The 25,188-nt window shown below is 45.3% G+C and overlaps 1 protein-coding gene across 7 annotated transcripts in view; it reads left to right on the forward strand.

The window, feature by feature from the left end:
- Window positions 1-315: 315 nt before the first annotated feature.
- The window catches only part of ETV6 (ETS variant transcription factor 6), a 223,291-nt gene continuing 198,418 nt past the window's right edge, over window positions 316-25,188 (forward strand). For 2 of the 7 annotated variants that reach the window (XM_070495068.1, XM_044775135.2), the window contains exon 1: window positions 325-631. Coding sequence is in view for 3 of the 7 variants with exons in the window: in XM_070495069.1 (XP_070351170.1) it covers window positions 599-631 (33 nt within the window). In the remaining 4 variants the exon portion in view is untranslated. Of the gene's footprint in view, window positions 632-1,099; window positions 1,248-25,188 lie in introns of all 7 variants that reach the window. The other 5 variants (XM_070495067.1, XM_070495069.1, XR_011497154.1 and 2 more) reach the window with 5 other exon arrangements.

Genomic DNA, 25,188 nt, shown 5'->3' on the forward strand with positions numbered 1-25,188 from the left:
CCCGGGTTTCCTCCGCCCGCGCTCCCGCCGCCGCCCCTCCCCCCCCGGCCGGCTTTTATTTCCCCGATGCCGGGCTGTAACCCGAGCTTTTATTTCCTGGTGGCTCCTTTAAGAGGCAGAGCTCAGTGCTGGGAATTCACGTCAGTTTCTGCACTGAAACTCTCAAGATCAATGAGCAAAGAGCTTTCTCAGTTCTGCCTTTCAGTTTCTCTCTTCCAGGAAGGAAAACATTCGAGAGAGCGAGGGAGAGCGGCGGGAGGGCGGGGGGCGGGGGCGCCGGCCGCGGGTGGGAGGAGAGAGCGGGAGGCCGGCCGGGCTGCGCCCCGGGTCGCCGCGCCGCGCCGCGACCTGCAGACCCCGCCGCCGCGCTCGGGCCCGGCTCCCACGCCCCCGCCGCCCCGCGCACCCAACTCCGCCGGCCGCGCCGCCCCGCCCCGCCCCGCGCGCTCGCAGACCCCGGGGGCGCCTGCCGGGAGAGATGCTGGAAGAAACTTCTTAAATGACCGCGTCCGGCTGGCCGTGGAGCGTTTCTGGGTTGGGGAGAGGAAAGGAAAGTGGAAAAAAACTGAGAACTTCCTGATCTCTCTCGCTGTGAGACATGTCTGAGACTCCTGCTCAGTGTAGCATTAAGGTAAAGATCTTCTCCCCCTCCCTCTCCGTGCTCGAAAACCTTGCGCTGCACCGGCCAGGGCAGTCGTGCTGGGCTCTTCCGAGGGGGCTGTTGCAGTTGCTCTGTTCGCAGTAAATTATTTGGGGCGCCAGAGCAGGAGATGCAGCTCGCGGCGGCTGCTATACCCTTTAGTTTAACCTTGCTACTCCCCCCCGCTGAGCCCCCATCGGCTCCTCGGCCCCCACTCCACCCCCTTTCTTTTGACAATGAAATGCCTGTGACAATTGGTCAGGAGGAACCCGAGTGGTCTCTGGAACTGCAAAACACCCCCGTAATTAGTGCGCTTTTTAAAAAACCTGCTCCCTACTCCTACTCCCAACATGTGACTGAAATATAACTTTTGTTCCCGAGGGGTGGTCTCCATAGAAAAGAAGTTCTCCAGCCCCCGTTGAGAATGGAATCATTTCTTTCTTTTTTTTTTTTTTTAAGGACACCCTGAGTCTGATCAGACAGGATTTTTCCCCCCTCCTCTGATTGTAATTGCAAGCGCTTGTCGGAGAGACAGTCCTGGTGTCAGCTTTTCCTGGGCATTGCACAATGAATTTCTTTCTCTCTCGCTCTCTTTTTTTAAACCAAGGTGCGTGAAGTTGCTGAATGTTTATTTTACTCCGATGCATATGAAAGTTGAGCAATCCCAAAGTAGAAAACTCTACTGATGCAGGCGGAGAGGGAATTATCTAAGTGACCAGGCAAAATGACCTTCCCTGTTTGACAGTGCAGAGAGGATATCTAAGAGGAGAAATCTCCTGGCTTTCTGGCCGTGTTTTGCAGTATTGTAAATACGGGATGGGGGATGTTTGCAAACACAGCACTTGGCTTCCAGGTAGTTGTGTATGTGGATGTATATTATCTCTAAAGGCTGGTGCTTCTGCGGTTTTTTGCTTCTAAAAAGTTGTTGTAAAGTTTGCCACCGTGAGGAGGCAGAATAATGTGTCCATCTCCCCCAGTTATTCCCATCGCTGCATTTATTGTGCCCTTTATTCCTTTCACTGTTGTGTCAGTACCCAGGTGGAAGAGCCTTCAGCTTCTGTGAGAGGCTGAAGCTGCTGAAGTTAGTTTGTTTTGGGCTTGGCCCGTTTACTGTGTGTTTGTTCATTGAGTGGACCTTGCAGAAACAATGCACAAATAACCTGTTTTCTTCTTCTATGGGGAATTAGAGAAACCTTTCCTGGTTTAGCACTGCTTTTCCATTTGGATCTGTTTAGAGGAAACAGTGTTTTATCATATTCGATTACGAGGTTTTCATAGATAGACTCAGATTTTAGTGTTTCTTATCAGGGAAGATTTTCATGGGTTTGAGGCTGGGCTAATGTGAACTGAAAAGGTGGGTTGGGTTTCTTTGTTTTTACCTAACAAAAATGCCCCGTGGAACTTTCCGGCTTCTGTGTTTGTCCGTATCTAGGGGTAGCAGTACATCTGTGGTGGAGGGGGTGTCAGAATGAAGAACTTAGGGTACTTCACGACTAGTTTATTTTTCTGCATAAATTAGATTCTACAGTGAGTTCAGGAAAATCCTATGGTATGGATAATCTATTTGACACTCCATAACACAAACAAAGGTTACTAAGTAATAGAATATTAAATAAGTAAATTGTATTTAGCTCAATGGCAATAAATCTGACATTAGGAAAATCTGGATCAACTATGGGGCAGTAATTTTAGCCTGAAAACAACAAAAAGGAATCCTTTCTGTGACTTTTCTTGATCCCTCTTCTAAGGAGACTGCATATCCCCACTCTTCTGATGGGCTTATGTCTGTGTGCAGCTGGCAGAAGTGCCACCGAGTGGCTGGTTTCATTGTACTCTAGTGAGAAAAGAGGACAGCCGCCCCTTTCCTTAGACACACACGCAGAACAAATCCCAAACCCGAACAAAACACTTTCCTAACTGTGACATAAAAATTGCATCTGTAGTTTGCGTAATATTCTTTTCCTTATTGCTGACCCTCTCGGTTCCTTTGTGGTAGCTCTTTTCACAACTGTGTATTTCTATGTAATTAAAATAGATTTAATGTTCTTCGCTAGTGGTGAAAGGATCACTTTTATTTTGGATTGTTCTTCATGGAAGCAGTATATGACTGTCAGCTGAGACTGTGTGTATGTTTAGGTGCACATATGCAAAGGGTATTTTTCCATGGCGTTTGTTTAATTCACAAGGTCCCAGTAAGAAGTACTGGAGATCAAGGACCCTGATTATTCCATGTCATCTGAAAATGTTCTGGTGATGTGCACAGTGTTTCATTTAGTCCTTGGGATGTGGTACAGTGACTGCATAATAAAAAATGTTTGCTGCTAACCCACAAGGAAGTACTGGGATTGCTTCTAGAGTCCAGTAAACAATAAACTTTTCTGTGGAGCGGAGAATGAATGTCACAGCTTTCAAGGATGAGCTGATGAATCTGATGTACTGAAGACATGTGACGTGGAAGGCTCTCTGTGTGTGGAGAGATTTCCCTCCCTCCTCCTCTCCACTCCTGAAACCTTCGTCACTTGCTCTCATTGCTTATGAGCAGCTGGTCAGCAGGCAGTAAATTCCTCAGCAGCTGGTGTGATGGAGCACAGAGGAGCCTGACCAGAGGCAGCCATAGAGGGAAGTACTTTGTTTACTTCTGAGCAGTGTCTGTTCTACTAGAAAAGAATAGCGTACGATTTAGGTGGAATTTCCAAAGTGAAAGTTTCTGAATCAGTCAGTCAGTGACACCTTTGTATGTATCACTTCTTTGGTGGCGGTTGACAATGAATGCCCGATAATAGCTTTGATATTTCTTTTCTGCTTTATAAGCATGTTTCCATCACCTAGGGAAGTTAATATCAGACACACATTTTGTAGTAGAAGGCAGTTGACCAGCCCAAGGTCACCCGAACTATCTCCAAGCCCCACTGTCACTCTGCACGGCGCTGCCCCTCGTGTGTCGTGGCACTCTCATCATGGGAGTAAAAATGCTTTTATTTCGGATCATTTGGGGTTGTTTAGTTTAAAGACAGGGTCAAGTAACATAAAAAGTCACTATTGTTTTTCAGAGGGTTGCATGGCTGACTGTGCTGGTCACGGGAGGAAGGAAAAGGCTGCCTTTTCTATCATCGGCCTTCACCTTCAAATCACCTGTTTAGTTTTAAGTTCAGCCAAGTTGCAGCGGAACGTGGTTATGGCCTAGCAGACAGTTCTTCGTGAGGCTTGGCACGGTGCTCTGGTCGGCGAGGGCTATCCAGATTACAAAAACTGGTCACAGCACTTGCCTGGTCCCCTTTTCCCTGCCCTCTGTATTGGTCGTCTGGGGCCCTGCCCTCCATACTGGTGGGCTTCCTTAGCAGAATGAACTCTCTTTTCATTTTGCTACGAATGGGGGACTCTGCCTTTCCCCTACTGGACTCTGAGCTCCTTGGGTTTGGTGGTGATGATCTTTGTGCCGAAGTGCCTGGCTTGGCACCTGGCACGGAAGTGTTTCTCAGTAATGTTTGCTGATTTGGAGTGAGGCACGGGATGAGGTCAGCACCCTTTCCCCTGTCTGTCCCTGTGTACCTCAGGGTGACTTAACCCCTTTCTCCACTAGCTTGCATGAAGTATTTACGAGGGCCACTCTGCTGTCTCAGGGAGACCTGAGCACTCCCTGGTGTCTATCCAAAAATTATTATCAGTAGAATTTTGGTATAATAATGTTTTATTAGTTTGATAAAATTACCAAAAACTGCTTTTGTATCTAAACAAACAAAGGAATTGAGTAAAAGATACAAGGGGCTGGAGGAATGACTTGAGAAGGTTCAGATTAGCGGGCCAGTTGCTTTGACAGTCAAATCAGGGAACTTTTAGACTTTCCGAGTTGAAACACCTCCGAGATAACCTGGCTCAACCTCCCATTTTTATAGAGGGGGTTCCAGAGAGCTAAATGGTTTGCTTCAGCTGATCGATGACCGAACCTGGTTTAGAGCAACACAGGCCTCCTGGTTCTCGGGCCATTGCATCATGTTTGCTCGGGTCCTGGTGTATCATGTATAAAAGGCCCAGGAAATTCGATCCAATAGGCTGCACCCTCTCTGGCACTTCCTAGCTTGGTCCATTTTAATCACAAGCCAGCTGGTGTGAGGGCACGGAGGTATGTGCCAAGGAAGATGGTATGTGGAGGGAGCATTGGGCCGAGAGGGTATATTGTTAGCTGTGAGAAGAGGAAGCAGTAGGAGTAGGGGCTGAGGGAAGAAGGGCTTGATGGAATTGTATTTGTACTGCTATTTGCAGCAGTTTTTTTTATTATGGTAAAAAAGATTATGTTTACCATCTTAACTATTTTTAAGTATACAGTTCAGTCATGTTAAGTATAGTCACACTGTTGTGCAACAGATCTCTAGAACTTTTCCATCTTGCAACACAAACTCTATACCCACTGAACACTAATTTCCCTTTGTCCTTCCTCCTAGCCCTGTGTAACCACCTTTCTATTTTTTGTTTCTATGATTTTGACTCCTTTAGATGCCTCGTATGAGTAGAGTCATACATTATTTTTATTTCACTTAGCATCCGTGTTGTAGCATGTGACGGGATGGCCTTCTTTTTTTTTTAAGACTGCATAATGTTCCATTTTATGTGTATGCCGCATTTTGTTTATCCATTCATCTATCAGTGGATGTTTGGGTTACTTCCATCTCATGGCTGTTGTGAATAATACTGGGGTGAATGAACATGCGTGTGCAAATACCTCTTGGAGATCCTGCTTTGAGTTCTTTGGCTATATACCCAAAGATGGGATGGGTAGGATGCAGCAATACTTTTTTTATAGTGTGTGAGGGATTGGTACTTCTGCTTTGGGCTGAGGGCACTGGGCCTGTTATCAGGGCCTGTTCTGAGAAATCCTTGAGTGGGCCATAGGCTCCTTTACCCAGGGGCAGCCAAACTAATACCTTCATTTATGCATAGTAAGCTCTATGCCTCAAATGACATCAGCCAAAAACATGGCAGCTGGTCCTAGAGAAATAGCTTCCCTCCTTAGCATGGGTAAGTCAAGGGGCAAAATACCCCAAATGTGGGCACCGGAGGAAGGTAGAACTAAAACAAATTCTTAAGTCTGACTTGAGCTGCATTTACTCACACTGAGGAAAGTTGAGGGCAAGGGGATGAGGGGACTAACTTGAAGAGCAGTTGCCTTCTCTTACCGATTTTCAAAAGTTTCCCTTTGGTGTGGATCTCCCAGCTGAGTGAATCGGTGTCAAATGAAGCCCCCTACGGTGTGGCATACACAAATGACAGATTTTTCTCTGTGAAAGCTACTTTAGAAAAAGCGCTGGAGTTTGTTTTCTGGCAGAGTCCTTCATGGCTGTATTTGTTGTTAGACATGTAAAAAAAACAATCTCTGTGTGTATTTGTTGAATAGAATGAGTGTGAGTTTACTCCGGGTTCCCACAGCAAAAGGGGCTCAGCTTAAAGGCTGTTTGCTGCCAAACCTAGCTTTTGAGGAGAGATGAGACTGAATTAGTGAGAAGTTAGAATTATGGCCTATTAAAAACACATTTTTACTGATTTGTGAACGTACAGGAACCAGTCTGGTAAAGTGTTGCTTACTGGGGCATCTCAGGGTGAGCCTCAGTGAACAGACAAAAATGGCTTGTGTGCCACATCATCTGTTGGGTAGAAATGAGAGCTATTATGTGCTTGAAACTGCCCCTTCGCTGTCAAAATATCATCACGGATAGACTATTTGCTCTGGTAATTTGCTTGATAACCTTTTCTTCCTAGTGAAAATCTACAGTTCAGCCTGGTCTTTGTCTAAATGATCTGGAATCTTCAGGCGGTGGGGGTGGGGTTGACGAAGGAAGGCATTAGCCCATGTTTCAGTGTGGACTCCTGGAAGAGCTCACTCAGTCCTGCGGACCATGCTAGTGGAAAACCGTGGAAGACTTGCATTTTGGGAGCTTTTTAAATTCTGTCTGGTCAAAGGTCTGCTGTCTTAGTTGCTGTGGCTCCTACACTTGCCTCTCCTCTTCTCCCCCCTCCTCCTCACCACCATCATTTGTTGACCACTGCTGCGTGCTGCTCCTTGTGCTAAGTGTTTTATCTACACTGTTTCATTTACTCTTCACAACTCCCTCGGGTGCAGTTTTTCACCCCATTTTACAAATGAGGTAGCTGAAGCCCTGAGCGGTTAAGTGATGAACTGGCCTAAGATCTCACAGGCTGTATGTGGCAAAGCTGGGGCCAGAATCTATGTCATGGGACTACAGTTCCAGAGTGTTTTCCATGGCACTAATCTCAGGTACAGCCATCTTTGTGAAGAAAATGAGGAAACTAAGCATGATGGGGAGATGGTGGAGCGTCACATAAGCCAAGCTGAGAGGCAGGAATGGAGTGGGCAGAGATGTTTACTCAGGTCTGGAATCTCCTTCTCTCTCTGGTTTCCTCTGAAGGTGCGTTGTTCCTCTTGTAGTGGGGTTGACTAGGTGGGCACATGGCGCTACCCACCTTGGAATGAATGTCCAGAGCTTCCATTTTTACACCAATCCCTGACATTCGCTAGTGACATTTAGTCTTTTGATGGGTTTCATTTTGGGCCTTTCTTGCTTTTCTCAGAAACCTTTCTTTTCCCTCTCTGCTTTTCTGCTCTTTTCTGCTTTTTCTGCCTAACTGTTCCTTCTTCAGTGGGTGACAGGCTGAGGCTGTGTCCTCTCTTCCTGCCTCCGTGCTAGCTGTCTTTATCTGCATGATTCCCTCGTCAGTCTCTTTTCCTTCCACAACTTTTTTTCCTTTAAAACTTTTTAAACAATTCGTGAGCACACTGTTCTTTTTTTTTTTTTTTAAACCATCCTCCCTGTACATCTTTAAAACCGAGATTTCTAGGAATCTATTTGAAGTCTTTGCAGATGTTCCCTGATTGTCCACCACGAACAAAGGAATCATCTTTTTTCTTTTCCTCTCTCCTAATAACCTGATCATCTTGCCTTGTTCTAATTTACTTGAAGGAAGAGGGAATTTTGGCCATCTGACTCCATCAATTTCTGGATTTGAGTGGCTTTCATGAGGCATGTCTTCAGAGCAGATAGAGGAAGGCAGCAGAGAGAGATGTGGTGTAGAGGCACTAAGAGGGGACTAAGGAAGCGTGGTCCCCAATTCTAATGAAACATATGAGGAAACTGAGTTCTTTGTCGTTTAAGTAGTGAGCCTGAGCTCACAATGCTCTTTGTAGCCAAGCCAGAGTCAGAATCAGGGGTTCTGTCTTAGGGCCGTGTCCCTCTAACACTGTGGCAGGGAAAATGGATAAAAAGCAGACAAGAATTTAGAAAGCATAGGTTCATCGTGAGGACTCGTAGAGAGAGAGAGAGAGAGTTAAACCCCTTTGTGTGGCACCACACGATGACTGATGATATTAATGATCATAATTATGACTCCCAAGTTAAGGACAAACTTTGTGAGATATAGGAAGTGAGGAAATAATGCAATGCATTTTGGAAAGCTATCCAACAAAAATGGTTGGCATAAAAATAATGTTAAGTTTCAAAAGGCTACGCTTCAGTTATCTGGACGAATGACTTATGAAAAACACTTTACTCCCCGGAGAGGACGGGAAAGAGCTATCCAGTAAATCTGCACGCTCCCCAGACCTGGTGTGCTCCTCGGGGGTATTTTCCCTTTGTGTGTGGGAGTCAGACATACGGAAAACAATCTCATTTCCTGAATGACCTGAAAAGGACACGTCGCTCTGCTGGTGTGCGCGCTCTGAGTGAACGTGCTCAGTGATGTCAGTGTGGCCACAACGTAGTTCCAATCACCTCTGCTTCAGATTTTGATTTGCATTTCATTCTGGCTGGTGTTGTTCTTTGGTTCTTTTCTGTAATGTCAGTTTCTCTTAAGGGGATTATAAATTGCTGAGAAGAGGGGTCCAGTCATGGCCGTACCGCGGAACACTTCTAGGGGCAGAGCACAGACACTGGAGTAGACAGACTGAGTGTGAATCCTGGTTCTTGAACTTGTTCATCTTAATCTTGAACCTGTTAACTTATCTGAAGTAGTAATAAAAATACCTGTTTTTTAGGGCTGTTGGGATATGTAAATTGCCTAATACAGTGCCTTAAACTGTTAAAAAAACAACTAGTTCTTCTTCCCCTTTATAGATCCTCCACATCTTATGGATCTAGAAGGGGCTGGAGATTTTCTAGTCTGTGCCTGCATTATGCAGTTGAGAATACAAAAGCCAGAGATGTGAATGGTCTTGCTCAAGCTCCCATGACTCGTTCGTGGCACTGCCTGGACTAAAGTCTAGGCCTCCTGAGTTGACGGAGTCCCAGCAAGTGCTCTTGTCACTGTCCCATTGAGTTTCTCACAGGGCTGGGGTCACTCAGTCAGCGCTCAGCAAAGCTCTTATTTTAACTTTAATTGAATTACAAGCCTCAACAGCAGGAGAGATGAGCCAACTGCAATTACATGATAATAACAAATGCCTTTTGCATCTTACAGTCAAGTTTTGAGGGAACAGCTAGTGTGGTTCTGAATAAGTTTCCAGAGATGAAAGAAAAGGAAAAATCCTAAGCTTGGAAGTACTGTACAGTGACTCTTAACTAGCATTATTACTCAGCACTCAAGTATTTGAACCTCTTCAGGGATCCGCTTGTTCATACAGTTGCTTATTATTTGCGACTGGGGCGAGACTTAAAAGAGAACATCAATTCTTTAGTCTGCTTTTGTTTAACTGGCAGTTCCATGTCTGTCTGACCACAGAACAGACACTGTTTGCTGGGGGGTGGTAAATTTCCAGTTTCAAGAGCAGAGAGTACATGGCTCTTAGTGGAAGTTTATAGAGAAGAGTTTGAAAAAGCCAAATTCGTTACTTCAGGGCATGAGGGAACCTTCGTTTTTAGTAAATGTTAAGGGATTGAAGGATCTGTTTTCAGCAGCTGTATTCTCTTTGCTGTGGACCTCAAATGTGTTCCTGAGTTCTCCTTTGTATATACATGTCCAATGAGAAGATGACATATAGACTGGGAAGTGATCCTTTTTGAGGAGTAGTGGGGAGAATGTTAGCTGCCTCTTCTGCCAACCCCATGAAGCAGGTGTGGGCACTTTCAGACTATTGAAGAAAGAGCTACAGTTTGGAGAGAAAACGTTCCTCGGCTCTCCTCCTAGAAAACACAAGTGAAAGTTTGTGATTTTCTTCTTAGCTGCCTCGTCCCCTCTCCAGTGGGTTATGACAGGCCGTGTAACTTTATCTTCCTGAAGACTTATCTGTATGATGAAGTCAGTAATCCCTGCCTCACGCACATCCCCTATATATGAGGAAGCAGTAACCAAAGATGAGATGCTGACTCTAACGTATTTCCTGGAAGAAATGAGCTACAGATAGAAATCAGCCTTGTATTAAAAAAAATCAAACCCCACAGAACAGCCTGTTTGTCTCTGGTTACCCATTTCCCTAACACTTCCCCTTGTTCCTTAGTGAAAGTGTGGGTCTAGGTGTGGCAGCTGGGGCTGTGGGGCTGCTGAGCGATAAGACAGAAAGAGGCAGGGCTCAGATTGGCCGCCTTGCTGCGGGTGTAGCCGGAAACAGTGCTGGGGTCTCTAATGAAGAATCCAGGTCCAGAGACAATTTAGAATTAGTATTGTTCCAAGGCTAATGATTAATACTCGGATAAATAGATCTGCACTGGAGTGGGCAGGAGGAACTGTAAGAGAGACTTTACAAAAAGGGAAGTGGGAGTTTGCTAATCTCTTTTCTTGACTGCTTTGAGGAGCTCCGATGAGGGAAGGCAGCATCTCTCAGCGCTGGGTCCTTCAGTATTCACTGTTACTGCTAGCCCGTTTGTCTCTCCCAGTCTATCCTTGACCATCAAATCAGACTCCTGCCGGAGCAAACCACACTGTAGTGTCTCCTGACTCAGCCCCGTATTTTTCTGTATAGATTGGTGATCACGGGCCGGGCACCCGAGGGGCAGAAGTGAGTTCTCTTTTCTTTGGGCCTCGTTGTGTCCTCATGTTCAACATCCTGCTGCAGAGTTGGCACATTCGGTTTTGGGAAATGGGAAATCTGAAGGATTGGACCTCTGGTGCATTTCGTAGCTGCTGTGCCCTCCTTTTAACTTGAGATCTGAGAGATTTAAAAAATCCGTGTTGTGGGTTCACTTGACTTGTGCTTTGCAGGGTAGAGCCCCAGACGTTCCTGACTCACCAGTATTGACAATAAGGGCCAGTGAAGGGGGCCAGCAAGTCAGGAGTCACCCTCACTTTGCATCTTTTGATCTGGTCCGTATTCGAAGTGAGGTGAACTGGGTGAGAGAGTTGTCATTTAGGGATCAAATCTGAGTAATGTAGATCCCCAGTCTGGGTAAGTCTCCTCTTCTCCCCGACTTGGAGACCGGAATGACCTGATTTGGCTGACTACATCTCAAATCCCCTGGAAAGCTGCCAGCTCCTTCTTTGACTTTATGCCATTTAGTCCTTCCTGTAGTCCGCTGACTCGAATACTTTAGGGTGAGGTGCAAGGAGAGACCATACCAATTGGAAAGGTAGGTCTTTACCCTCGGAGAACCAGAGAAACAAAGGCTCGCCTTCTGAGTTTTGCCTTCTGCTTTTCTGCGTCTCTGAGGCCCTGTGCTTTAGCAGGGCTCTGAGTTAGGTGGTCAGGGTGCGCCTCTCTGCAGGCAGGAGTCAGCTGCAGGTCAGACACAGCTTTTGAACACGATGGAATCCAGGGGGAATGTTGGCAAGCACAGCAAGGCTGGAGTGATGATCCTCTAATCTTTTTCAGCATGCTGTAAGGGTATCTTTAACTTTCACCCAGACAGGCAGGGAGATGGGGCGGAGGGACCTAGGTGTTCAGTTACATCTCAAGTAGGGCACCTGTTAGTATACATGCTCCCACCCTTCCTGGCCCCTTGGCTTTTCTAAGCTGCCTCCCCTAGAAAATGAACAAGGAGCCACTGACATCAATGGCAGAATATTTATTTGTCATCCTCTGGCTGCAAGGCAGTGTGCTCTCCTTGGAGATAGGTGGGACAAGGCCTCAGAAGGAAAAGAACCTTAAAAATGCTGGAAGGAAAAAAGACAGAGAGCCAAGCAGACCCCACTAAAAGGCCTTGTTGTTCCAGCAGAGAGGGACGAGATGGCCCCAGGGGCACAAGTCAGTGTTAACGTTAGCAGGCTCTTCCGAGAATGTGTCTGTTTTGAAAAATTTGGTAAAATGGCCAAGTGGAGCTTCTCTAAGGTAGGGGGAGTGCCCGTGTGTGCTTTTGTGGTTAGCCATCGTGTTGAGCAGTCCGATTTAAGGGAAAGATGGCTCTGTGTACGTTTCTATTTCAGCTGTGGTATTTAAATCTCACCATGGAGGAGGTGTGGGTGGGTGAGAGTGTGGTCCTCTTGCCTCTTGGTTCATTTATATCTAGGTTAGAGGTGAACGTGAGTTCATGACACATTCTGTTTTTTCTTTGGGTACGTTTCAGAGCCCAGGGCAAATCCAGTTACTCTGCTTTGATGCGTGTTTGTGGACTGCCAGGCTGAACGCCAAATGGATTATGGGGAAGAATTCACTTCACAGCTCTGGCCCCCAAATTCGTATCTGGTGATTCTTCCTGGGCTCTCATAGTCTTAGGGTTCTCTTTTCTTAATCTTTTGGGACTCTGAATGGGGCCTGTGTTTGACAAGGTTATGCTTCTTTGGGGGAAGTTCTGGCTGCACACTTCCCCAGGCAGGGCGAGCAAGTGTTAGTCCAGCTGGCTGCGTTTTGGGTTGGGCAGTTGATCATGCTTAGCACTTCAGGGGCTTCTGGGATACCATTTGCCAGAAAGGCAGTCTCTCAGCTGGTCCTAGTGTCCCCAGGGCGCAAGTGTTCGGCTTTGGGGGGAAATTCGCAATCTCAGGTTCACTCTTCGTTCGCATTGGTGTGAGTTAATGGCCTCGTAATTGAAAGTGCTCCACACTCCGAAGCCTAGGAAGTGCCTTCTCTGGGTCAGGGAAAGGTTTCCTCAAAAAGTTACTGAAGGCTCAAGCTTTAGAATTAGCACTGGAGGTTAGAATTATCATGTTCTAGGGAGAGCAACGAGAGGGTAGCTGACACCACGCCTTTATGCACTATTTTTAGTGCTAGTCAGGACTCTATGGTATGGCTTGGGCTTTCTTGGGCATCGTTCTCCTTTTATCCCAAGGGTTTGTCCTTGTGACTCTGCATATTTGCACCTCTATTGCATGCTCACAGGATCAGAAGTCACAGAAATTGGGGTATAATCTCTTTTGTAGCTTATAGAGTGAAACATTGCACAAACCCCAGCCTGGTGGCAAAGAAACCTTACATGTAGATGTGAAATATATGTCTTCAGAGGGTTAGTTTTCTGATGGGCTATAAACGGATTGTTAAACAGCAATGTGAGGGGCTGTTAACAAGCTGTTTCTAAGAGCATCTCCCTGGTCTGGTCTGAAAAGGTAATGTGTACCTATTTCAGCTATGAAGTAGTTTGCCTGTGGTGTTTATATGTTGGTAGATTCTGTGTGTGTGTGTGTGTGTGTGTGTGTCTTCAGTGGTGAATGAACTGAAAAGATAATTTTGAATGTTATTTGTTCCTATGTTAGTGTCCATGTTCTACACTGGGCTACGTTCTGGTTTGTTTTTAAGCTGCCTTTAATGAGGAGGTGTTTGGTCAACCATCATGTATGAGTCAACCAAATTTCAAAAAGCTTCAGTATGTTCATGATAATACTCTACGTATATAATAACTGCTTTAAGGATTTAGAATACTTGGATGAATAGGTAAATCACCTTCCCATAAGCAAACTGTCATTCAGGTTCCCAAGTTCAGCAAAGCCGGGTTCCTATTGGGCCCGTAATCTTATTTGAACTTCTTTTCACATTCAGGTGACATAGCTGAAAATTGGTCCATGCCAGTTTCTGCTACTATTGGATTTTAATGAGAACTCTTTCTGGTTACTAGGATGCCATGCTTCTGCTGTGTTTGCAGCTGCTGTGTTAAAAAACAGGTGTCTCTTATAATCCTCTGACGGGATCAGTTTGCTAGCCTGGCAAAGCCTTATTATTATTGTTTTTATTTATTTATTTTTGTCCCACGTAGGTCAGGTACTGCCAAGAGCTGTTGATAAGCAGAATGAATGTCAGAGAAGATGGCAGCTTTTCTTGGTGGAGGTTTCTGTTTAAAGAATCCGTCTGAGAGTCTTACACCCTAAAGATAGAGCTAAATAAAACTGTTCAGGATGCGAATCACAGGGGAGAACAGCCAAAAGAAGGATAGTAATGAATAGTTCTGCCAAGTCACCTCTCTGTCATTCTTCAAAGGCCAACTTAAGCCAGTGCTGTCATAACAGGCATCCAGGACTAAGGGGAGTGAGTGATGACCGTGGTCCACGGCACACTGACTCATCCACTGTGGTTTCTTAGGGCTACTGGATCATAAGCTTCTGGAGGGCAGATGTACTGTTGTCTCCAGCCTGAAAGGCAATCTGCTGCAGTGCTCCACAGCCCATATCTCTCACGCTATCCTTTCTGTTCCATCCTGACTACACTGTCTGCCTTCCTGCCCCAGACTTGTCAGTTGTCTCCTATCTGATCTTCCTGTCTCCACTCCCTACACCCTCTAGTCCAGCTCAGAATGATTCTTTGCAAATAAAAATTTGATCACATCATTCCCTTTCTGACCCTCCAGTTTAGGATGAAACCTAGCTCCTTATCATGGCATGCAAGGAAGGCCCTGTATAGTCTGCCTTTCTAGAATCATCTCCAACCTCCCCCTCCACATTATGTTGCAGGCAATACCTGCTCTCCTCCCAAACCGCATAATGAACTTTTATGCCTGGAGTCTTCCCCTGATTCTTTTTCTGCCTGGTAGACAACTTGTCGTCTGAAGCCCATTTCTTAAGCCTTCCCTATTGCTGACAGGCATGGCATCCTACAGCTCATTGAACATGCCTGCTATTGGCAATGATCCGGTTAGTTTAATTGTTTATTATCCTCTAACTAGAGTGAAAGCCCACTGACAGCAGGAGTCTGATGGATTTATTTTTGTATCTCCAGCGTCCTCACAGCATCTGGCACAGAGGAGGTCCAGTGTATGTCAGTTGAATAGAATTTTTTAAATCAGCAAGTATTTATTAAGTTTCTATTTTATGGGCTTAGTGAGTGCTGGGCTCTGTGATAAGTAAGAGAAATGTAAGATGAAGACCTAGCGGTGTTGGAATCCTGAGCACATACCCCTTGAAGGCAGAGGCAGGAAGAAAGGTAGAGACCCAATTTTTGTTGCAGTGTCAGGACCACATGGCAGGATACCAAAGGGGCTCTTGTGAGACCTAAGCACTGCACAGACAGGTACACACAGCACCTACTCATTCCTTTCCTCTTGATTGCACGCCTTCCAGAGACGAACGTAGACAACTGGAGATAAACGCTTGAGAACCTTTAGACTGGATGTGCAGGAAGAAGCTTGGGCAGCCCCAAAGGAATGAACTTATTCACCAATCCATCCTCTTTCTTTTTTTTCTTTTTTTTTAAAGATTTTGTTTTTTCCTTTTTCTCCCCAAAGCCCCCCCGGTACATAGTTGTGTATTCTTCGTTGTGGGTTCTTCTAGTTGTGGCATGTGGGACGCTGCCTCAGCGTGGTCTGATGAGCAGTGCCATGTCCGCGCCCAGGATTCGAACTAACGAAACACTGGGCCGCCTGCAGCGGAGCGCGAGAACTTAACCACTCGCCCACGGGGCCAGCCCCCCATCTTCTTTCTTGACTCAGCTCAAGATGCCTCCTGGGTCAGGGAGAGAGAGAGCCGATGGCTGTTTGTTGTGGCCGTGTGTGGTCTTAGCGTTGCTGACTCTCATACTCTGGGAACCAGTGGCCTGTCACCACTGTGTGGGGCTCCCAGTTGTTCCCTCACTTCATTCTTCTTCTAGCTGGTCGGTAGAGATAACCTGAGAGAGTAGCACAGCTTTCTGCGCATTCTCTGAAGGCTGTGATGGCCTTTCCAAGCAAAGGGAGGAATCTGACTCTGCACTTGGGTCAACTTTTTTCAACGTTCTCTTCCAGATTCCATGTTCTCCTTTTCACTTATCTGAGATGATCTCTTTGGAGCTCTTATTTTATTCCTAGTGTCTTGCCCTGAAGGCCTAAACAAGTGAGAACACCTGAGTGTACCGTAGAACTAGAAAAACAACTCAAAGTCATGTCTAATGGATGGTGTGACAGCCTCCACATTTCTGTTTGAGTGGACAACTCAATGCTATTTGCTTAAAGAAGAGACTATTGGGGGAGTGTACTAGGGTCATGAACAATCTGATAAGTGTGAAATGAACCAATTGGGAGAAGTCAGGTATTTTCAGACACAAGCAGACACACCTGGGCCTTCCACAAAGCCCAAATGGCTCATCTTCTCCTTACTCTTGTTGCCATTGACATACAGCTGGGATTCAAGGCATCAGGATATGTGAAAAGTTTCAACATCCTGAACCCAACTAGACCCCAGTAAGAGTTATTCCCCCCAAACTGTCACCAGCCAAGTTTTCCTGGCCACCTGCCAGGGGCTCTCTTTTTCAGGCCCGTGCTGCAGCTGCCTGCCAGCCCGCCTGGGCTTGATCTCATCTCGGCTACAGGTGGGTCTGTCTCCAGGCTGCTTTACTCCGGGCTCTTCTGTCCTGCAGGGAGTCCAGGTTTTCCCTTGCCTCTCTCAGATAGGCTCCAAGAGGGGTAGTGTGGCAAGTCGGGAGTTGTTACAGGAATGCTGATGTAGGCTTCCTTAGGGAGCAGCAAAGCGTGGGCCTGTGCGTTCCTAGTGAAAATACACATTTATGAAGCTGCTAAGGTAGAGAGTGGCCACTAAGGGTGTGCATGTGCCTTCTTATGAGCACTCACCTTATACAACTCATACTTGGACAATGCGCTGCTGTCAAGTTTCTTCCCACTGTTAGTGTCCTTGCTCAACATCTCCTCTGCCAAGGCTTTTGATATACAGAGGCCATTTCCTTCCCTGTCCACTTCCTCTCTCTTTCTACCAGCCTCACAGGACCCAGTGGTAACCTTACTGTTCCAGGAACACACGAACCTAGGGCTTTGTGCTGATGGGACCTAGGGTTTTTGATAATTAGTATGTCACAGTCTAACTGTGGGACTGTCCCCTATTTAGTTCCATGAGGAATTACGGTCTTAGTTCTAGCAACCTGCTTAAGAACAAACTCTTGAACCTCCATGATTATGTTAGGGCTGTCAGTCATTGTTTTCACTTGAAGTTGCTTAAAATTTGACCTGCCTAGGAGAAAATTTCAGGACACTTCTTAGTGAGCTGTTGAAATGTAAATAGGAATGGAATAACAAGTGCCATGCAGCTATGGAAGGGGCACACAGCCCCCAACAGAAGTTACCATATTTTCCAAACCTTAAATTGTGATGTGTGATCTGATAAAGAACTTTCTTTTTTTTGTACTCTTTTGAGGAAGATTAGCCCTGAGCTAACATCTGCCACCAATCCTCCTCTTTTTGCTGAAGAAGATAGGCCCTGAGCTAAGATCTATGCCCATCTTTCTCTATTTTATGTGCGGGATGCTGCCACAGCATGGCTTCATAAGCGGTGTGTAGGTCCGTACCTGGGATCCGAACCTGCGAACCCTTGGCTGCCAAAGTGGAGCACGCAAACTTAACTGCTACGCCACCAGGCCAGCCCCGATAAAGAACTTGTTACTCTTTTTCATTTATGTGGCAAGCTTTACAAAAGGGTATGCTGTTATATTTTAACATATTACTTTTATCGAAAATAGAATTGTGTGAAATCAGGGCTGTTGAGGAACAGCCTTACCTCTGACCTGTCTTCCAGTGTGGCAAAGGTAACGCTCAGTGACCAAAGATACCAGACCGTGGATCTTTTCCGCACTTTATTTTTACGACCCCCCAGCTGATACTGAGAAGGACCAGTTAGTATGTTTGTCTTTCTTCTGCATGAAAGTTTCAAGGACACTTAAGCTTTCTGCTTCGGGGCAAAATCTGATCACAAGCTGAGATCAGGAAGAAATTTTCCCCCTGTGGTATCAGATTGCACAATTGCCCAGCCAGGTGTGCTACCTCTGTTAAGCAAACACACACAAGCACACGCCTCCTTACTGGCCATCATCGAAGCAGGATGTTGGACTCTGTGGGCCAGCAGCCTAACGGCAGCTGCCCCATGTGCTCCTGCCCTTGGCTTTCCCCCGCTGTGCTGTACTGAACTCAGGGCCATGGCTCCCGACCCTCACCAACTCTTTGCAGCTCTCCCTTTGCAGGAGATTTGAAATTGGGTCTAAGTAGATACACACCCACACGTGCATGCACGCACATCTTGAAAGAGTTTTTCGTAAACTCGCTTCCCTTTTCCTGGGCTTTGTTTTAGTTCCTCCACCACATCAAACCCATATGCATTCCCAGAACATCAAAATACTGTTCACAACTAATAGTAGGATTCTTTGGCGTAAGGCCCGCAGTTGCCAATCTCAAGCTTGTGTTGTGACTTCTAAAAGAAGCTGGGCGGTGGGGAGGAGATGGACTTTTTCTTTTCTTTTTTTAAGGCCCTGGCTTTGCTGCCTCTTGTGCAATAAGATAATTACCAGCAATTCCCAGGCTCGCAGCCTGCGTTTCTTCCCTGGCGTCGCTATCTCCTGTGGTGCAGTTCTTCCTTCTGTCTATTATTAGCCCACTTAGCGCTACCATTCACTTCCCCACCTCTCCTTGGTTCCCTCCTCATCTTCCTCCAGTCTTCCTTTTCCCTTCACCTCTGTAAAGTTATTTTGGGGAGCATTTTCCATGTTCTATTCAGGTATGAACTTTCTTTTTCTTTATTAGAATAAATTTGTTTCCTCTTCATTTCATCATGCATTCATTCACATTCCCAAAATAGAAAGCTTAAGCCTTCTTAAGCCTCCCACACCTAACGTCTGGCTTGTGAACCTTCACAACAGGATGTGCTAAAGTGAGTTCCCTGGAGACAGGTTTGCTGCATCCGAGGGCTGGGGACCCTGGTGCCCCTCATAGCCACCGGCTCATCTTCACACCATCTCTTGCCCCTCTCTCTGCTTTTTGATGATTCTACCGTAGTCGTCTTCCTTCTCCAGATACCTGTTTTCGTGTTTAATTGTTCACGTTGGTTTTGTTCATTTCGTAGTTTATTGTTTCCTTTTCCCCTTTAAGGTTTTCTTGTTCTTTGGGGTACACTGATATTCCTGTTAATTAGAGATTATACCAGTTTTCATTACCTAAATTTGCTAAAAGGACGTAAGGGTGAGTATTTGGTACTTTTACCAAGCATGCCCTTCAGAAATAGGAGAAGAAAAGTAGATTTTTGGCAGCTTCTGATGTAACAATAATTTCAAATTTATAATAATTGAGGAATAGTTCATGTGATTCTTATTGAGTAAAAACTTAAAAATTACTCTTTTCTTTGTAATGTATGTGAGTCTCTCTCAGTTTGGGTAAGAAACCCAGTTTAAATGTATGACTTTTTCAAATAGTGACCTTAGAAATTATTATAATTATTGCTTTAATTTCAACAACGAATAATTACGTTCTGTATGTTAAGAGTTTTAATGTTTATGATACATTACTAGCGCAGTATTAGCCTATCGGGAATTATAATTTTCTCATTTTATAGCAGAGTTTATAATGTGTGCTGTGCTGTATTTCAGTAGTGAAACTGCATTTCTTTCAATAGGCTTTCGTAGTCAGACTTTGACGGAGGTAGCCATATTCTTTGACCTTTCATTACTCCCCATTTGTAATATTTTTCTGTGTCGGGGCAGTTTCATCCTGTTTGCAACATAGCCTGTTCTGGGAAGGGATGGAAGGAGTTGAGGAATTCTGTTTGAGTCATACCCCATCACAGAGCAGCATCATTTTGGGAAGGAAAACAGAGAAGTTCTCATTCTTCTAAAAATAATGAGGAGAAGATTTAGGGAGGCGGCTTACCAGATCAGTTCTAAGACCAGGCCAGACATCGTACTGATTCTCTCTTTGTCGATGAGAAGTAGCCCTTATTAGCTTTAATATTAGGCGAGGGGAGTAGGTGAAGTTTTATTCCACCTAAAGCATGACATTTCTCTAAGTATTACACTTTGAAACCTGCCTTATAGTGTTTTAAAAATGTTCTTTTCAGAATTTTAATCATTTATAATAAAACAAAGAGCTGCTAGCATTTTATTAAAGTCATGTATACTTTTTGGAGAGGGATAGGCGAGGGGGCAGGGATTGTGGGTTGTTCTGGCTTTTTAAAATCTATCTTGCTCCTAAAATATCCAAAACCAAAAGTGACAAACGTTGGAGAGGCTGTGGAGTAAAAGGAACCCTCATACACTGTTGGTGGGAATGCAAACTGGTGCAGCCACTATGGAAAACAGTATGGAGATTTCTCAAAAAGTTAAAAATAGAAATACCTTATGACCCAGCCATCCCACTACTGGGTGTCTATCCTAAGAACCTGAAATCAGCAATTCCAAGAGTCCCATGCACCCCTATGTTCATCGCGGCATTATTCACAATAGCCAAGTCATGGAACCAACCTAAGTGTCCAGCAACTGATGATTGGATAAAGAAGATATGGTGTATATATACACAATGGAATACTACTCAGCCATAAAAAAGGACAAAGTCATCCCATTCACAACAACATGGATAGACCTTGAGGGTATTATGTTGAGTGAAAAATGCCAGACAGAGAAAGACGAACTCTGTATGACTCCACTCATAGGTGGTAGTTAACATATGGACAAAGAGAACTGATCGGTGGTTACCAGGGGAAAGGGGGGGTGGGGGGAGGGGACTAGGGGTGAAGTGGTGCACCTACAACATGACTAATAATGATGTACAACTGTAATTTCACAAGGTTGTTAACTATCATAATCTTAATAAAAAATATATATTACATCACATTACAGTAAATATATATATTTTGATTTACTAGAAAAAAAAATCTATCTTGCTTCTAAGAAGTGATGGGAATAACCAAAACCTTAAAGCTTATTGTGGATTTCTCCTTTCCAGGACTGGGACCCCCCGTCCCCCCACTTGCATCCCAATGGTCCTGCAAAGGAGGAGAGGAGAGAGCTGTGGATTTTTGTAGAACTCAGTTTTAGCCTCCACAGCAATTCCAAAACAGCGAGGACTCACCAACTTAGACTTGGGAGTCCAGTGGGGTTTGGTAGTTGGGGTAGAAATTGGGATTCCAGCTCAAGACTGCTGCTCTAGCCTGAGAGTTGTTTAAGAGGGGCCTGAATTGGAAGCCTTGTTTTTCTGACTCTTTCATTCAACTTCGGTCTGCTGTCCAGTGCTCCGGGTCTCCTGTCACAATGATGAAGGATGGAACAGGCAACATCACGATGCGTACCCAATCAGTTCTGACTGCTGAGCACTTGATATTCAGCAGATGCTCATTAGAATAACAGAATTTAGACATTGAGAGCTACAGTTTTGAGGAATTTTAGGCTAAGGCCCAAACTAGAACCCAGGTCTTCTGTCTCCCAGCTGGCTGATTTTTGATTCAGCAGTTGATTTTATTAATTTTAGGCTGTATGTTCAACATAACAGATCAGTCCAAGTCAAATCACTGATTAGTGGGGATGAAAAAATGAAAAACTCAACCAGGTAAACTGAGTGAACATATTTACTTTTCAGTTGGGTGTTTTTTGGTCATGTAAAGAAAACCACAAACTCAGAAGGTCTTGAATATTTCGTGTTTGGGTCTTTTTTTTTTCTGTAAACTCAGAATGAATTAATGACAGAATGAGTAGGAAATAGATCATATGCGTAACCCACCATCCGCTCCCCTGTCTCACCCCCTGCACTCCCATGGGTGTTTCAGGGCCCATTTTAAGGTGAGAAGTTAGTTCTGGCACCCTGGCCACCCTGTTTCCTTTTGAAAAAAAAATGTGATCACGAGGTATTTATGTTACAATGCATTCTGGCTACGGGAAGGAACCAACTCCCAACCCAAACCGAATCGCCTCCGAGATCCTATTAAACAGCGAATGCCCTGAACACCAGTGTATGAAAATGCTTTTCTAGGATGAGCTCAAAGCATTTCATCCTCCAAGTAAAATCTATCTGCTCGCACTTAGATCGTTCAAAGGCAGATGGTAGGCAATAGAAACAAAGAGGCAAGCTGGCAAAAGGAAAAATAAAACCACAAATATCTGTACATGAAGGTGATGTACGCTCTTGCCAAACTCCCTCCTAACTTCGTTAACACAGCAGTGTAGCAATTAAGTAACACAGGAACTCAGACTCGTATGGCTAATACAATTGTCCTCTGGTAATGGGGTGAAACAAAGCTTGCATACAATAGACAGTGCTGTTCACCAAAATGCAGGGCTAAAGGAGAGTTTAGGAGGGGATCAGCAGTATGGCCAATAAACCATGGTCCCCATAGTGGACAGCCACCTTATTAAAATCTCACAGACCCTCAGTGTGTGAACAGTGGGGTCACTGGTGTGAAACGCTCTCTATTACAGAGTTGCCATGTCTTAAGGAGACGGGCCACTCAGCGATATTGAGCTTCCTGTTGGAAGTAAAATGTCCTTGCGGTGAGGGAAGGAAGGTGGTGAGCATCATCGCTCAGAACCTTGGAAGAGGCCAGAGCAGTTGCTATGTGGAAAACCCTGAATTAGCCAGGAACGCAAGGTAGTGCCGTCTTACTGCTGTGGGAAGGCTGTGTGACAAGAAAGCCCTGTGCATTCCCTCAGCCTTTTCATTGACTGGAGGACTTTCCAGACTCTAAAATCTGGCACTTCTCACTAACCTTGAACTTGAACATTCAGTGACAGAAGGGGAGGGGAGAGGGTTTCAGCTGCTGGAGCTGGGTATTTGTGTAGCTGCTCCTGCAGCAGGCCATTTGTGGCTCCGATCGTGCCAAGCTGTAGTGTTCTGAGGGCGTGTGAACGAGAGGGTGTTGATCCAGACTGCGGAAGGGGCAGCTCTCAGAGCAGGTGGGAGTGGTGAATAAGGAGGGGATGTGGTGGGGCAGGATGTGAGGTGAGTTTACTCTGCTGAGAAACGATCTGGGGATGTCTGTGAGGAAAAAAATCTAGATAGCTCTTGAGAGTGGGCTGACGTAGGAGAGAAGAGCTCATTTTGCCAACCAGAATAAAAGAAATCTTAGTATGGAAAGGAAGCCACTGTTAGGCTATTAAACCTTTTGCTGCCCTAGTGACTGAGAGACTTGGAAGAGTTCTCCATGTGAAAAGGCAGTCATATCAGGTCTAAACCTTAAACTTTTTAGTTCATATGAAGCTCAACTATGAGGTGTCTGAGGAGCAGTGATTAGAGGAAAACTATGTTGGATGGATGAATGCATTCCTTCACAAGTCAATATTTTTTTCCTCCCAAGCTCTCCAAATTTTATAGTTGAGTTGTCCCAAATATATCGGTTTATCTCTTACATAAGAGAGCTTGTCTCATTTCCTTGCCGTATTCCATTTTCAATTGTTTTCTTGCCTAACGGTCCCATATTTGATCCTGGCCACATATTGCCCGTGACTATTGTTAGAATGATCTTTTCCTTTCCCCCAGCCCAGCCAGACAATGTCCCGTGGTCTCCAAACTGGCCTTTGGCAGCGATTCACAACTTGTGAATGTGGTTCGGTCATAAAACTCAGGAATGGAATGGCCGTGTTATGGAATTTGGTTGAAGCAGGTGTAGTTTTTATTTCTCTGCCAACGCAAATCTCTCCCAGAGAATTTTTCTTTGCTCAGAAAGACTGGCCTCCCTACCACCTTCCTCTAAAAGGTACAAGTCAACAGTAATGGCTCTTTGACAGTCAGTTGGCGTTTTCCTTGGGGACTGGCAGACCACCCCAGCCAGTACAATGCGCGGAATCCAGAAAACAATAAAGAGTATGTGCTCGCGTGGCCAGATCGTTAGCTTCCTTCCTTTTTCGCCTTGATTTTTGGGAAGTCCTTGCTTGTTAGTTCCACAGGCCGTGGAACATAGCAATATAAAATGCCAGAGGATGTTCAAATGGGCGTGTGGAGGAAGAGGGAAAGCAGGAATTCTGGGCCAGAGAGCAGATGGCCGGCCAGTGACCTAGGAAGGGAAGCTCGGGCGTTTCAAGTGAAAAACTAGTAATATTTTCTTTTTATGTGTAATTGTTGTTAATTAGTACCATGGCTCCAAGTTGGAGAATTTCAAAAGTGGTCATAGAGCGCCTGTCCTCAAGGGTTTACGATTTAAAGAGGAGATAATGTTTTTAATGTAATGAAGATGTGCGGGAACCAGTTAGAGCAAATGGAAACACCCTTTACTTGGCACCTTCTGCGGCCATGCTAAAATGTGTGCTGTGGCACGGGGCCTAGGGGATTTTTTTAGGTTTGTTTTTGGTGTTTTCCCCACGATGACCTGGTTGTAAAACTCTGCATTTGGAAGCCAGCTGCTTCCTACTCCTCTTTTCCAGGAGAGCATGAATGTCCATCTCTGGAGTGATGATGGGGGTGAGGGGGCGGGGAGGGAGAAAGCTCGGCCCCACTCTGTCACTGCTAGCATGTCCTCCCGGAGCCAGGAGCTGGGCCCTGATGCTCAGGAGGCCTGAGACCATGTCCCTGCCTAAGAGTGGTGGGGAACCTGGTGGTAATCTGATGAAGGCCACAGCCTGCCAGTGTCTCAGGGAAGCTGCAGCCCCTCAGTCAACACTAATTGAAGGCATCGAACGCGTCACAGGCTATGTAGGTACAGGTAGGCCTTCCTTCAGCTCCTGGGACTGGCCTGGCTTTTTGCATGCACATATTTATTGATAGTCACAGACCCCGCAGTAGTCACAGTGGTGAGCCTAGTTCTCCGACCTATGAAAGTTTATTACCGCAGGAGCAAGAACGCCAGGATTTTTTTTAGATATTCTGTTGCACCAAATCATCTGCAGCCCCCAGGTGTTTTTACATTGATCTCAAAATTACCCAGAAAGCATTCAGACAGGACCTTATAGAGATCACCATTTGTACTTCTGCTACAAAGGGCCAAAGTAAAGCAAGCAAACAAATAAACAGAAAAGCCCTTGGACGTCCTTTATTCGTAGTAATCTCTATTTGAAAAGTATTTGAAAAGTGCTATATTTCGCTGAGCAGGGGCGTTTATGCATTTCAATCCTTTGAAAAACGCCCCTCCCAAACTTCATCATATACCCCTCTAAAGTTAGTTAGTACATATTGTACATTCAAAAGAAATGTTAATTTAAAGCTAAGACATGGGGCTTTTTTTTTTTTCCCTAGAAAAAAACAGTTAAGGAGGAGCTATGTGTACCTGGAAATGGTTAAATGAAATAATACTGTAAAGAAAAAGTCACTGAAAGCAAGTTGAAGGTTCCTGTCTTACTCCTTGCCCTGTGTTTCTTGTCACAGTCTGTGCCATTTATTGCTTGTCTATGTCACTTTCCTTGTTAGTTTGGAGTGGCGCCAGGCTGGGTGATGGCTGTGGACATGACTGCAAACAGTCATTAGGGAGTGGGAGCTGCCCGGTAGGGTGATATACAATGGAGCATGCAAGCTTTATGCCCTTTTCTTAGTCTCAGCTTGGAAGTGCTAGAGCTGTAGTGGCACTACTCAGTCTGCCTCGCCCTCTCCCTCCCC

This window comes from Equus asinus, chromosome 22, assembly GCF_041296235.1.
Source record: "Equus asinus isolate D_3611 breed Donkey chromosome 22, EquAss-T2T_v2, whole genome shotgun sequence".
Classification (NCBI taxonomy): Eukaryota; Metazoa; Chordata; class Mammalia; order Perissodactyla; family Equidae; genus Equus; species Equus asinus.